The 15724-nt window shown below is 42.4% G+C and overlaps 1 protein-coding gene across 1 annotated transcript in view; it reads left to right on the top strand.

Annotated features, from left to right (window-relative positions):
• The window catches only part of PRKCE (protein kinase C epsilon), a 468189-nt gene that overhangs the window by 374128 nt on the left and 78337 nt on the right, over nt 1-15724 (top strand). Inside the window, exon 11 of the mRNA XM_081068797.1 lies at nt 14493-14647. Coding sequence (XP_080924923.1) covers nt 14493-14647 — 155 coding nt within the window. The remainder of the gene's footprint in view (nt 1-14492; nt 14648-15724) is intronic.

Below are 15724 nucleotides of genomic sequence, written 5' to 3'. Positions count from 1 at the left end.
ATTTGCTAAATAGGTAGGTACTGTTGAGTACTTAAAACATTTGTGTTCTTAAATTAGTTACAAATTTTTATGCATTTGAATTGGCTATTAAGTGGCCAAGCAATGCATTTCTTTATAAACATAAATTTTCAGTTTGCTTTTGTGCATAACACAATATCATATTTGAACAAATGCCAGATGGATGAAGTGAGTCCTTGCCCATAAAAATAATTTTGTTCAAACAGTTTGGTTTCATGGGGGCAGGGGTAATTGTTTTAAAGCAGTGGTTTAAAGCCGGGACAGACAGCCCGAGATGGCCTCTGAGAGACAGTTTCTGCCATGCCTGAGGGGCAGAGGTGAGGGGATATCTGTCAGCCCAGGGCAGTGAGTTTTTGCTCGCTGGCAGTTTTGCTCCCCTCTTCTACATATTTATTGCATATTCAGACTTAGGCCCAGCCTACATGATACAAAATGAAACACCAAGTATAATTTCAAGGATAGACCTGTCTCAGGAGTTCACACAGAAAGATAATGAATGAGCAGCTTACATGTTGGAGGCAACACTGCCTTACATCTAGTAGATGCTCGAAAGATGCCTGCCAAAGATTGAATGGCACTTATGAAATTAATGCACCAAATTTCCAGTTAGTGTAGCAGAGTCTGGGGGCCCAAAGCTGTGTGATTGCCCATCCTTATGAAGCCAGGACACTTCATAGTAGTTACTTAGCTCTCCTCCTACTTGGCAAACCAAGAATCTGATGCAAAGTAGAGAAACAGTAAAAGTCATGTGAATCTGGAAATACATCCCTTTTACAGGCATTTGTTTAGAGTTTCCTGGCATTTTATTGTTTGCAGGTCAGTATTGCAAGAGAATACACATTTTTTACACAATACTGTGGTTAAAAGCAGGGATTCTGCACCAGCTCACTGATTATTTCACTAAGCAAGGGATTAGTCAGAAGGCAATCGAAGTATTTTTTGTTATCATTGTTCATGAGAGACTGGTGGTTTGCCTGTACTTTACATCATTGGTGGGTAGATTCCCCCTGTGGAATTCTTACAGGAAAGGTCATGAATGTGTATAAACCTTAGCTGGTCTGTATCCGGGATAAAGAGAAGTAATCTATTTGGATGAGACACCTAAGTAATTAGCCATCTAATTTATGAGAATGGCTACTCTGTTAGGTCTAGTATAGGGATTCAGAAAGAGACCTCAGGGGTTGCTCTGGGATCCAAGATCATAAAACAGTGTTGGATCGGGTTGTCTAAAGTAATGGCGCTCACCCACCTTGGCAATTCAAACAAATCGTAGCTGAGCAAAACCATAATTATATTAAATATATTGATGAATAAGTCTAATTCATCACTCTTTATTTATTGATTGACTGTTATAGGCGAGGTATACTTCTTGCTCTCAAGGACTGAGAAAAGTCCAATCGAAGAAGTAGGGTAGAAAAATAACACCGAGTTCAATAACCCTCTCTGCCTTAATAATATAAGCCAATGGCATAAGGTTATAATGTATAGGAGATGGTTAATCATCATGTGGGTGGTGTAAGTACTACTATGAATTCACAAGAGGAAGAGTTCTCAAAATGCTATCTTCATTGGAAAAGGCATGACCAAAGCGGAGAAGAATAGGAACAGGAAGTGTTTGATGTGTGGAGAGGCGGGACGTGGAGCAGAGTTGCCTGGATGGCTCAGAAGTGACCAAGAGTAAGGAGTGGTTCTGATACGAAAAGAAATCAACTCAAGTAGGAAGTAATGAGATAGGCTGAAAATTTAGATTCCCCCCTGACTGGGGGAGATTCTAAGCTGAACTGAAAGTGTGACCCCCTAGCCCAACAGCGTGGTACCACCTGAAAACTTGTTAGAAATGCAGAATCTCAGGTCCCAATCTAGACCTACAGACTCAGAATTTTGGAGTATGGGATCCAGGAATCTTTTTTAAAAAGTGTCCAGTTGATTTTTCATGGAAGCTAACATTTGAAAAGTATTACTACTGGTAAATCGGGCTTTATTCCAAACGACAGTGAAGACCCTTTGAAGGCTCTTGACTGGAGATGTGCCATGTTCTTCAGTGAGCTGACCATCCAGGGCACTTAGGAAACCAGCTTGTACATGGAAGCCTCTTCAGTGTTCTCACTTACAAGTCTCACTTACTTGTGCTCACCATCTGCAATGAAATCTCTCCAAATTGCCAGTCATGTAACTGTTGAAGCTAAAGTCATATAACTGTTCTTGGAAGTGGTTTCTCATGGCTGAGGGTATGTCTTGTCTGGGTAATGGGTGTGGTATGCATCTATATAAAGTGTTTTTCTATAAGTAGGGGTTTTTTTAAGTGTGGGTGAGGAGCTCTGAGTGTGTTTGGTGGCACACTTTTTATTATCTGGTAGTTGTAACTCTGCCTTAGCCTTGACTTTCCACTGTTAGAGCCTCAAGGTCATCAGAAAAAAAAGACATGATTTCGTACTCACCTAGACTCTAGATTGACTCTACAGAGGACCAAGGGTCACAGACTGAAGACCAGATCTCTATTATGTTCCTTCAAAAAGCAGCAGAGATTTCTGTGCTAGAGATTCAAAACCATCTCTATAAATACAGCCTGAGCAAAGGGTGAATGTGCAGACCCGAACACGTAGTCTTGAACCTTAGCCCCTAAGCACCTTTATTTTTGATGCATAAAATGTGAGCTCTATTGTCAGCTTTATGGAATGATGGAGAGGGTGACTCTTGGTGTCATGGAGAGAACCTTGGCTTTGGGACAAACAGACCTGGGTTCAAATTCTGACTGTATTACTTACCAGCTCTGTGGCCTTGAGCAAGTCAACCAACTCTTCTAAGCCTCTGTTTCTTTGTGGAAAATGCAGGTATTAACACCTGCTTTCAAGATTCTTTTATCAGTAGAAAGGTAGCTCATACTTCACCTGTAGTAGCCATTAATGATAAATGATAGCCATTATTAATCCCTCCTTGCTAATTATGTCTCACATTAGCATTAGATTGTAATTTTTAAAAAAAAAAAAAAAGACAAGATGGAGGTGGTTTCCTTCAAACAGCTAGGTCTCCTCACTGTTCCTTAAGAATACCAAAAGCATCCCTCTCTCTAAGCCTTCATGGTTTTCCTGCACTTGGAAGACTCAAACCCCTTCTCATGTTGATGCCCCCCCCCCCTTCTTTAAGTCCCAGCTCTTCCATGAAGCTTTCCTTCATTATCTCTTCATCACAAATCCACACATAATAAAATACCATCCTGTGATGTCAAGCCTTATTTCATTGGAATTTCTCATTCCTCCAAATAGATTGTAGCCTTTTTGAAAGCTCTCTATAAATACAAGCTAATTGACTGATTTGACATTTGTCCATCACCACACCATATGCAGCCACCAAAGGGAAGCTTGTGAATGAAAAATTGCAACCAATATTTTCCTGAGCAGTTTTTTGTTTTTTGTTTGTTTGTTTTAAGCCAGGCACTTACAATGAAGGATACTCTATTTAAATTTTCCATGAAGTAGCTACTATTGAATCTCAGTTTTGCAGATGGGGTCACCAATACCTCTGTCCAAGTTCACACAGCCAGTAAGTAGCTGAGCTAGGCAGACTGGGTGCAGAGGCTGAGTTTAGACTATGTATAGGTGAGGATATGGATGGAGAAAGCTATCAGAATGTTAAAAAAACATCCACTGACAGAGTTCCACAAACAGGGATTGGTACAGTCAAGTCATAAAGTGTTTCAGTTGAGGTTCTCAAGCGCCCAGGTCTTTTTTCTCATTGCTGGCATTAACAAGTCTGTTTAGATAATGGATATCTGCATTTAGAGAAACCAGCCTCCTTTCCGAATTGTTGGCCCTCAGTTCATATCAGAGCTGAGAATGGGTCCTGAAACTCTCACTTGCCTTGTCTGTGTCACCACCTTTCCAGGTCATTAAGAACAAAAGGTTTGTGGACAGATAAAACACAGGCTGTTTTTGTTCTGCTTCTACAAACACCTACGCCTGCTTAATGCGGACTGGATGGTGTTGATTGGGTCTGTGCTCTCAGATTTTTATAAAACAGCACATGCCGGAATCTAGCACCTTCTTACAATAGCACAGCCATGATTAAGCAATTCCTTGGAGAGGACCCTGTGCTATTACACCAAATATTTATAAGTTTATCTCACCACACTGCTTGGCATTCAGAGTAAATCTGAGCAGAAGTATGGAGATCAAAGAATTTAATAATCAAAAAATTTCATTTCACGCTCTATCTGTCATCAAATGAAAGTATTAGTGAAGTGGTACGGAAAGCCTCTTCAGCATGCCTGCAACCACCAGCCAGGCCACTGAAGATTTAAAACAATGTGATCAAGTATTCAATATTCACAGGATGTAGTTGTATCCGTCCGTTAGTATATTATTTCCAAGTTGCCAATTTCCCCAAGATTAGCACATTTTCATTTTGGCTTATTAAAGGAGTCAGAACATGAAAGGGGATTTAGCACAGTGATGATCTCAGCCATGCTTGCTTGCTATCATGGCTTATTTGGTTCGGGGTAGCCATGCATATGAACCCCACAAAGCGTCTATAGGACGAAAAGTCAAGCCAAGTGCAATTGATAGAAAGGAAAAGAAGAAATACAATTATGTGTGAAACCACAGCTCTCTGGCCGTGGGTGGGAATTTCAGGACTTTGGTTTGATTTCATCTGGCCCTATAGTTGCAAAAACACATTAAGTACAGTATCAGCTACACAGTAAGTGCTTTTTTTTTGGCATTACTGCAATGGCTTGGATAAACCCAGCATGATGTTAAGCATTGTAGGGACTCAGCCAAGTGCAGGAGGCAGGGCCCTGGTCACTCCAGGAGCTACCTCCTGTTATGGAAAGCCATAGTTTTCATGAGAACGTGTCCATCAGAGTGCTGGGATCGAGGAAGGCTAGAAACCAGTGGCCCAAGAATTTGCACTCTAGTTGGATTTACCAACACATGGAATTTTCACAGAAAGATGTAGAAGAACAAAATGTAACATCCCTAAATCCTGATGTTAGAAGGAGCCGGAGAAGTTGCCTCTTCTAGTAGTTCCCCAACCTCACTGATCAGTAGGAGCTATCTGGGGAATTTAAAACTAAATGAACATTCCTGGGAGCCATCCCAGAGTTCGAAGTTCTGATAGAGGGGCCTGGAAATCTGTATGCTCTAAACCCCCAAGGGATTCTGCCACTCAGCCAGCTTATTTGGTCCATCCCTTCAATGAACAAAGAGGGTTTCTATAATATTCACAACCCTGCAAAGTCATCATCCAGACAAGGCTGGCAACCTCAGGTTGGAAGGAACTCACTGCAAAAGAAGGCAGCAGGACCCAATGTTGGACAGAGCGCTGGAGTTCTCAGAAGTCTTTCCTAGATTGTAATAAAAGGAGCCTCGCTATATCTTCCACCTGTTGGTCTTGTTGGGCCCTCTGTAGTAAAAGATTGAATTCACCAACATTGTAATGCTTCCATTGATTACCAACATGGCAATCCTTGAAATGCTTTTGAGAGAGTTCCTCTTCAATTTGTTCCTTTGTTTGATAGCTCATTCATTCATTCGTTCATTCAGTTCGGACCGTCCGCATCTTTAGGAGTACATTTATTGAGGCTGACCATTGCCACTTCCTTCCGCCACTCTTCATAGGTCTCAGCTTGTTCTCACCTCCATTTGCCTTACTCTAGATCGACTCTAGTTTGTCCAATACGGTGCCCAGAAGCACACATCACACGGACCATGTGGTCTGACCAACCATGTCCAACAAGAGCTATAGGAGTGCTTTTTCACCCGTGTCCTGCTTCAATTAAAGAGTGTTGTAAGGGTTACCAAGGGCCCAAACTGGTGCAGATGGAAAGCTTCATAACTGATCAGGAAGGGAAAAGGTCAGCGTTGGCTGAACTTACCAGGCATGACTCAGGTTCTAGAGAATGAGTACACTTTGGAGTGGAAGAGAAGTAACATCTTTCCAGTATTCCAAGCAGAGAAATAAAGTTTCATTGAATACCTGGAAAATTGTGCACAGACCTCAGTATGCACATATTATTTAGCCTTTGGGTTAATTAGAGGCTCTCCCTACGTCTCTGCTCTTTATGTGTAGGATCAGCTTTGACTGCCACACTGAACCATGGGGGTATGAGGAGGCATTTTGCTTTCTTCTCTGTGTGGTGTGATCAACCTAAATATTTCCATCTAAAGCAGGTTATATTTTCTTCCCACAATTGAAGGGAAATATTGATGTACCTTCTCTACTTAGGGTCAGCTACCTGGTATTTGCTTATCTTTAAAACTGTTACTAGAACTTTGCATATTCTTTGGAAAGAAAACAAAAGGTAAGAAAATAGAGACTATTGTGATGTTGACAAGTAAAGTGAACAATTCAGTTAACCGATGAGTTGTATGTAGACAAGATTGAAAAAAGTTTCCTTGATTGCTTTGCACTGAATAGACGGGTCATTTTAACCTTAATGTAGGTGCATTCTAATCCCCCGATGGGTTAGCAGGATTTATTTCTAAATAGAATTAAGCAAGCAGTCAAAGAAACAGAAAGCAAAGAGAAAACAGCAACAATAGCAGCAGCAATAACATGGTCCAGGATTGACCAGGACTGCAGGCTTTATTTACAACACGAGTAGGTACGTGAGCCTCCTGGAAATCAGACCTCAAGTGTGTGACCTCTGTAGGTGATTCTTTTTGTGCTGGGCACTGGAAATAATAAGATGATGTCTGAGTTTCAAGAGGAAGCCAGATACTGTGAGGTGACTCTGAGGTACCAGACACGCTCTGAGGATGCCATGTATACAATGTATGGAACGATAATGCAAAAGTACTTTTCATTGGCAAAGTTCCCCACCTCAACCCTCTTGATTCTCTAATTTCAAAGAGGAAACTAATGTCAAGTTGTTATTCCTAAGTAACTTTAGATGCTGCTCTTATGGCAGGAGATCACTCTGGTGGTCAGTATTGTCAAGATGTAGCCTGTTGGGGGGCTGTACCCTGTATAATGTGATAGAAACTTCATAAAATGTTGATGACTCCTATAAAAGGAAAGTGTTCTGTGTTGTATTGAACCAAAACTTTTCCCTTATCCCTGGCTTTCATGCACAGATGGCAGGAACTTGAAGTTGTTCCCTGGGCTAAATGCAGCTCTAACAAGAGGCAGGAAGTGTTTGAGCTTTATTGGGTAAGTCAGTTTGGTACAACTTTAGGTCACTTGAAACTTGGGGCGTCTTGTCAAATAATCATAGTTTTAAAGAATTGGAAACAAATATCAGCTATACATGAATGAAGTGTATACTATCTCAGCCAGCAGAATGTCAGGGGGAATTTTTACTATTTGAGCAAATCTGGTAAAGTTAAACCTTTCCCACAAGAAAATAAGCATCCCCCTTTTACCCACAGTAGAGTGGACTCTACTCTGTGTCTCATAGAAGATCATTATGAGAAACTGCCATCTAAGAACCCATTCTGTGTTTTCCATATGACTATTGGTGTTGATGTAATTGGTCATTGTGATAGGAATTTGATTGAGATAAATCTTAATTTGGGGAAAGACCACAGAAAGGTCATTACACTTAAGTAAGGCCTTGAACAATGGGAGTTAAAGGGAGGAGAAGGCCTATTAAAAGAAGGGCTGAGAATGTGTGAAAATGACTTTAAAAACAAAAACACAAAAAACCAAACATTATTCAAGCAATAATTATTATTGCATAGGAAAATTTACATTATTAATCATAATTATTATTCAGCTGAGACTCTCATTTTCTGTTAATTGACAAGCAAGCTTCCAATAAGAACAAAAAGATCCTTTTTATTATCTATACCTCCCTTTCAACAATACACAGTTGACAGGTCAGTGACACCAATTAAATAAGGCTCTGCCTATCATCCATGTGTGGTATGTCTACTTAAGAGCTAGAAAATCCCACTCACTGTTGACTGTTTTCAGTTTATTGTAATGATTGCTGTGCTTTCTTTGTGAGGAAATAAAACTGATTTAGTTAAGTTTCTCAAAGTAGTTGATCTATCCCTTGGTTCTACCAAGGAAGTGTAATGGAAAGGGAAGGTTGCTTGTTCTTTTTCAAAGATAGTAAGACATTAAGACAGGGAAACTAAGGAAGAGATGGAATAACTTCAGGCTACCTTTTTCCAGTCCATTTTGAACTGTGTTTCTAGAATAGTTTTTCTTAACATTGGCTTTCATCATGCCATTATATAACTCAAAAGATTCCTAGAATTCTTTACTTCTCACCTGTGTATTCAGAACCACCTCCCCGCTGCCCCATTGCCACCCAATCTGTCTCCTTTCTACCTATATCCAAAGTTTATGCACTGTTTTCTAGATAGCAAGTTGATTCACTGGGTCACTCCTACGCCACTCATCCCCACATGCAATGTTCATTTTTGCTTACCACTACCCTGCAGGGCTGTGCTTCTAACCAGCCAGGGGTTCTCAGCCTCCCACCTCCCATTGTTCAAGACCTTAGTCAAGTGTGGTCTTTCCCCTAATTCAGATTTATGTCAACCAGATTCCTATAGCAATGGCTAGTTCCATCAATACCAATTGTATTATGGAAAATAAAATATAGAAAGTGTTTTCGTATGACTATTTCTTATGATCTTCTAAGCTAAGGCCTGGCTGACAGACAGTTATTCTTTAGCAGGGGCTAAGAAGGTATGACCCAGATACATAGGTATTACGATTTGATTTGCTACAGAAGAGTTCAGCACATAATGATAGATTATTTTGTGTTGCTGTCTATGGTTTCCTGTCTTTAATTCGTAGCTCCTGGAGACTAAAGCCATGGCGTATGTCATCTTCCATATCCCCAAGCACCTACCCAAGGGCTGGGTATCCAGGACATACCTATTGAATTGATAGGTTAAAAGATATAGACATGGAGGGGGGAGGAGATGCTACAGAGTGTGGAGTGAGGACCCATAATACCCTCAGATGGCATGTTGGAAAAATGGTTCATCCTGTCACTGGCACATCTAAAGCAAACTGTTCCAAGTCCCGTCTTTTGTTGGCCATTCATGTGAAATTGATTCAAAAGCGATAGAATCTTCGCACATATAAACAGCTAACAAATGATGGAGAATGTGTGTCCAAACAAACCCAATTGGCAGGACATGCAGTGCTGCTGAGAGGAAGCCCCTGGCGATCCATCACACCTTGAAAGATGAACAGGGTGGGCCTAGTTTTCCCTTCAAAGGCAGGAAAGTTTAGCGCTCTGGGAAAATGGAGCCCAATAGGAATTTCTGACACACGGTGTGGCCCTTCCGGCTTATAAGTCATTATTACCTATTCTTACCCTAAATAGCCATGACATATAATCTCTTTCCTAATTTTATTATTTTATTTGGTATCGCAAGACCGTAACTTTTTAGACATTCAGGTGAGATTAAGGAAGGAGGAGGTGGAATAAGGCTTTTAAAATCTTTGATTACCTCAGAAAACATATTTGCTTACTTTACCAGGAAGCTGGGGTTCTGTTTTGTTTTGTTTTCTGCTGATGCCAAGAGGGGATTAATGAGTAGCTGCTGGATTTGCCAGCTTTCTTTTGATTTCAGTTTACGTAATTAGGCAGTTCCCAGAATGACTTAAGGTTCTCACTCTGCATCAAAACATGCTTCTCAAATTTGTTAGGTGTGGAGGTCAGAAACAATCCAGACTCACTGAATGGAGGGAGGGGAAGTGAAAAACTTATCTTGCTTTAAAATGCCCCTAACTATGTAAAAAGGGTTGACTATACTTTGGACCGTGCATGTGGAGCTGTATGAGTAGAAAACCGGTTAAAACTTCAAACCGGTTAAAAGTTCAACATGGGCTAAAGTTAGAATAACTCAAAATGAGGTTAACAAGAGAAATAATGTGGAAACCAACTATAGTTTACACCTGACTGTCCAACATCTAGAGCCTCATGCATGGTGGGTGTTCAAGAACTCGTGTATACAACAAAGACATACCAGAAACCCACTGTATGCCAGGCTCAGCTCTAGTTGCTGGAGATACAGTAAGGATCTAAACCAACAAAAATCCCTCCCTCCTGGCGCTTGCATGGAATGAGTGTTGAATGAGCAGATTTTTATCAAGTGCCTCCTTAGTTATAGAGTTCAGAGCCAGTGGTGATGTAGGAAGAATAAGGTATGCTCCTCAAGAAACTGACAATCTCACTGGGAAGTGAAGACATCTGTCCACGGAACAAAAGTACTGTCCAAAGCCCTAACTATATACGGGTTGCTGATACAGACAGACCCGGTGAGGGGGAAATGGTCAGAGGAGGTACCCATCTCCAGATTCCACAAGGCAGGGGCTCACTGCAACAAACTGACTTGTCTTCAACTCCCTAAGCAGTAAGGATTTGCAGATATAAATATCAGAACTCCCTTTGGTTTCATTTCTCTCTTATATCCCCCTAACCTTGTTTATTCTTCTACCCAGAAGATGCTTATTTTTTAAGGGAATTATAGCAGCATTTCTTTGGGGTTAGGCTAATTCCCTTACAAACCAACAGGGCAGAATTACCCACAGTTCCAGCCCTCATAAAGCATACAGTCAGAAAGACATGCATCAATTATACAAATAAAACCTCCGCTGTGCTAAATGCTACAGTGGAGAGCATAGCACATACGAGGGGGATTTGACCTTGTCAGAGAAGTCAGGGCCAGCTTCCTAGAAGAAAAGATGGCTGCACTGAAATCCGAAGGATGAGGAGGGATTAATCAGGTAAAGCAAGAGGAGAAAATCTTCTCAGCAGGGGATACAGCATGAGCAAAGTTTCTGTGGTAGAAGGGAGTTTGCTCTTGGGACAGAGTGAGGTGACTCAAAAGAGGTGGGTAGGGCAAAACCATACAGGCCACATGGCATATTTATTCCATCAGGAAGCCTTTAAAGGAAATCAGTAGAATGAGGGAAGAAGGGAGATGGGTTACAAACAGATTTTCATTTCCGCAGGGTAACTGTCTGTATTGTGATCAGCATTTGGTGGGGGAATTGGAGTCAATGTCGGGATCACTAATTAATAAAGGACACTTGGAAGAATCTAGACAAAAGATGATAATTGCTTGGGCCAGAATGGTGGCCATGATGATGGTGGAAATGGACAGAAGTAGACAGAGTTAACAGGTACAAAACAATAAGCACAAAGGCACGACGGGTAAAAGCAACAGAGCTTGCTGATGCATGTAAGGGATGAAGGACAGGAGGGACTAGGAATGATGTTCAGGTTTCTGACTGGTACGGTTGGCTCAATGGCGAAGCCCTGCCCTGAGACAGGCACCCTGGACAAGGACCAGTTTGCGGGGGGTGGGGGAGATTATGAAGTCAGTTTTGAATATGTTGGGTTTGAGTGCCTTTGGGGCATCTAGCGGGAGATGTCAGAAATGCAGGTGGATAAATATGGGTCTGAGCTTGGAGGAGAGGCTTAGGACGGAGGTAGGCATTTGTGAGTCATCTGTGTGAAGGTGCATTACACACTATGGGGGTGGATGAGATCACTCAGAGAGTACAGAATGTACAGAGAGTACAGCCCTGTGGGATTCCAACACCCAATGGCTGGGGAGAGGAGAGGCCTACAAGAGCAGGTGGAAAAAAAGCCCTGTCAGGAACATACGGAGAAAAACCAGCCTGAAAGCCCAGGGAAGCAAGTATGTGTTGGGAGAGGCCATGATCAGGGAAAAACACTGCTGAAAGGATAGGAAAAAATAAAGACTTGATAATAATAATAATAGCTATAATGCCGTCAGTAACAGTCGTAATAGACAATGTGTATAGAGTACCAATTATGAGCCAGGCATTTTAACTATAATTTAATCCCCATAAGAAGTCCGTAAGGCAAGTCCTGTTATCACCCTCATTTTTACAGATGAGAAAACGGAGCACAGAGAAATGAAGTTGTTTGCCTGAATCACATGGTCAGTACATGATGAAATCAGGTTGGGAGCTCTTCTTTCTCACTCCACAGCCACTACCTTTAAATGCTGTGTGTCTAGTGTTGGAGAATAAGAAGCAGCCAGGGAGGGAGAGTGGGAAGGGGAAGTTTTTCCTCATTAAAGATCTGGATTCTTTCAAACATAGCCAAGAAAATCCCCCATGGTTGCCGAAGCCCAAGTCAAGTCGGTGACTCTGGAATGGCATTGCAATGACAATTTCTGATGGTTCAGCTGGCTTAGGGCAGTACTGCGTCCATGACACAGCTGTACTTGCTGTGTGAAACGCTTTCCTCACGTGCTCTAGGCCGTGCTTCTCAAAGTGGGGCCCCCCGGGCCAGTAGCATCAACATGACCTGGGAACTAGGTGATGCAGATTCTTAGGCTCCATCCCCAGTCTTCTGAATCAGAAACTCAGCGGGGAACCCCAGAATCTGTGTTTTAACAAGCCTCTGTGTGACTTTGTTGTACAAGTTTGAGAACCCTTGTTCTTGGGGAATCCTTGAAAAGAAAAAAAGGAAAATTCAAATAACTTATCCATATATCTCACAGCTGCAAATCACCTTGGCAGAAAGCAGACGAAAGAGTCAGTGGTTCTCAACCCTCGCTGCTCATTGGAATCCCAGGAGGAGCTTTGAAAGCTACTGATGCCTGATTCCCACCCTCAGAAATTCTGGTTTCATGGGGTTGGGGTCAGCCTGAGCATTCGGTGTTTGAAATGAGGGTTTGAATGAGGGATGGAGGATTGAATGAATGGTCTGCAAGGCAGCCTCTGTACTTCTCAGGACAAAATTGTACTCTGGAGAGAAAGCGAGGCAGGCCTTGAAGGGGAGGAGCAGGATAAATGGAAGAGAAGCTAGACCTTGGGTCCTTTGTGAACACCAGTAAAGTTTGGAGATAATTCTGGAGATTGTGGTGCGGGAGAAAGCTGTCTGAATTTGTAACAATTCCTAATGAAGGACTTATTTTCAAAGAATTGCCAATAATAAAGTAGATACACTATCAAGACTGCTTCATGAATAAAGAAATATTATTGTGACTCGTATTGTCTTACTGGAGATGATTCTATGAATTTTGAATGACAACAATATGCTAATATTCTCCTGGGAGCTTCATTTAGACTCTATATGTTAAGAATGTACTCTGCTCCACTGGCCTGTTAAACATCACTGTTTCCCCTTTGCTCCATGAACCTTCATCCCCAGCTGACCTGCTCAGTTTACTGGTTGATTCCTAAGCATTCTCACTCTGTTCCTACATCCAGGCATTTGTTCATGTTCCCCCAGCCCACCACCCCACCTCCTCTTTGTCTCACGGCCTCGTTTCACCTAGAACCCTCCATGACTCCCCAGTTCAGAGAGCTCACCTTCTAATTCTTTCAGCACCCAGTATCTTTAAAGCACTCTGATCCTGTTTTGATTTCATCATTCTGCCCATTTCCCATCTCTACTCCTAAATCATAAGCCCCCCAAGGACAGTGACGGCTTATGATTCTTGCCTCCTGTCTAGCATAGCATCCCACTCTCTGCAGGCTTAGAAAACAATAGTCAAGAAACTGCGCGAAGGTGAATTTGAGTCCATCTGCTTCCCCTCGCATCATGGACGTGCGTTAGAAGACACCAACCCCAATGCGATGTTCCGCTGCTTTGGCCATTCTGAAGGCTGAGGCAGGAATCCCAGAAGGAACGTCGTCCAAAGTGAAAAGTGGCCCTTATGGGAAGGGGCTCTCTCAGTCTCATTATTCCATGCTACTTTGTATTACTTTCATAGGACTACCTTAACAGATGACCACAAACTTGTGTGGCTTAAAACAATAGAAATGTATTCTCTCACAGTTCTGGATGCCAGAAATCTGAAACCAGTGACGTTGGGCCAAAAGAAGGTGTCACCTAGGCCATGTTCACTCCAAAGGCTCTAGGAGAGAGTCCTTTCTTCTTCCAGCTTCTGGTGGCAGCTGCATTCCTTGGCTTGTGGCCACATCACTCCAATCTCTGCCTCAGTGGTCACATTGCCTTCTCCCTTCTCAAATCTCCCTGTTCTGAGGGCATTTGTGATTGCATTTAAGGCCCACCCTGGTGATGCCGGGTAACGTCCCATCTCACAATCCTTAGTGTCACCTGCAAGTCTTTTTTATTTTTTTTGGTGCCATCAAAGGGAGCTTTCACATGTTAAGGGATTAGGACATGGATATCTTTTGGAGAGGTCATTATTCAACCTACCACACATATAAAGGTAACTGGAGCCTCCAAAGGCACAGACACATAGTTGCCCAAGGGATTACTTCAAGATCATGACAGAAATCAGACAGACCCAGGTCTCCTTTCTGTCAACTCCGGGCTTCTTCCACTAGACCGGGCTGATGCCCATAAATGTAAGACAAGATTTTAAAATAATACCTCAGATCCTCATTCGTGTGCTGTATTCACTCTCTTCTTTCTGGATTATGTTGTGGCTTCCAGAATTCCTCCACCTTCTTCCCCCTAGTCCCAGTTCTGTTATGTTAGGCTCACGGTGCACTGGCTTGTGTGGGCAGCTGCAGTAGAATTAGCTAAGTAACATTTTTGCCTCTCCTTTAAGGACCGCCTCTTTTTCGTCATGGAGTATGTAAATGGTGGAGACCTCATGTTCCAGATTCAGCGCTCCCGAAAATTCGATGAGCCTCGTTCCCGGTTCTATGCTGCAGAAGTTACGTCAGCCCTCATGTTCCTCCATCAACATGGAGTCATCTACAGGTAACTCTTCTCTCCTCCTCTCTTTCCTCAGAGTAAAAAAATGAATTCTCCAGACACTTGAACTGACTTTGGCTCCTGCCCAGCTGGTCTGTTAGCAATCCGCTTTAGATTAGTTGTTTGTTCCAATTTGCTTACAGAGGACTTTTGCGGGTTCATTTTATCACTGTGAATGTTAGTATTTGAATAGCCCCAGGAGACCGACTGTTTGTGCCAGTTTTGATTGAAAGCCCAGAACGACATTTTTAAAGGCCTGGCGCCCAACGACCTTGGGGTGACCTTCTTTTCTGTCTCTCCCCACCCTCTTCCTTCAACATCAGGGCATTCTTTTTACTTTTTCCTCTGTGCCATGAACTTCCTCCCCTTCCCAACATCTTGCCACTTCCTGAGTTTGTTTGGCTTCGTTGTCTCTAGCAGATAGAATCAGAGAAGCAGGAGTTGCTTGGGGGTCTCAGGGTTTATGGTCCGGGTGGAGGAGGGAAAGGGAACTAGACAATATCCAACAGGAAGTGACTCTTTGCAGATCATCTAGTCCCCTATTACTGCCCTGTCCCTCTTCCAAGAAAACATAGGACACACACACACACACACACACACACACACACACACACACACACACACCCCACACTAATTTTCCAGTAAGGGAGCAGGACTATTTACGCAGGCTCTTCTGTGAGGTCAGGAATTCTGGGAGGAGTAAATATTTATAATTAGCAACAAGGACACTAAAGTTCCTTAAAGTTTTTTTCAAGGACTGTGAATTTCTTTACTTAGTTTTTGCTTCTCTCTCTCTCTCTCTCTCTCTCTCTCTCTCTCTCTCTCTCTCTCTCTCTTTTTTCTTCTTTTTTTTTCTTTTTGTCCAGTTGCGTAGACAAATAGCTGGCTTGGTTCAATACTGAATGTAGTCACTAACCAGAACTTTACTGACCTTCTCCTGAAAACAATGCCCGAATCTTATTCAAGGGGCTCTGACCAACCCCCACCCCAGGCGTCCCTTCCTACTGACATCTCTTAGCTTCCGAAAATATGCGCCTCTGTGCTCAAAAATAGTCAGTAGTTCCCTATGGGCTGCATAATAAA

Source organism: Rhinolophus hipposideros (assembly GCF_964194185.1).
Source record: "Rhinolophus hipposideros genome assembly, chromosome: 12".
Taxonomy (NCBI): Eukaryota; Metazoa; Chordata; class Mammalia; order Chiroptera; family Rhinolophidae; genus Rhinolophus; species Rhinolophus hipposideros.
This window is presented reverse-complemented; position numbering and strand designations above follow the sequence as displayed.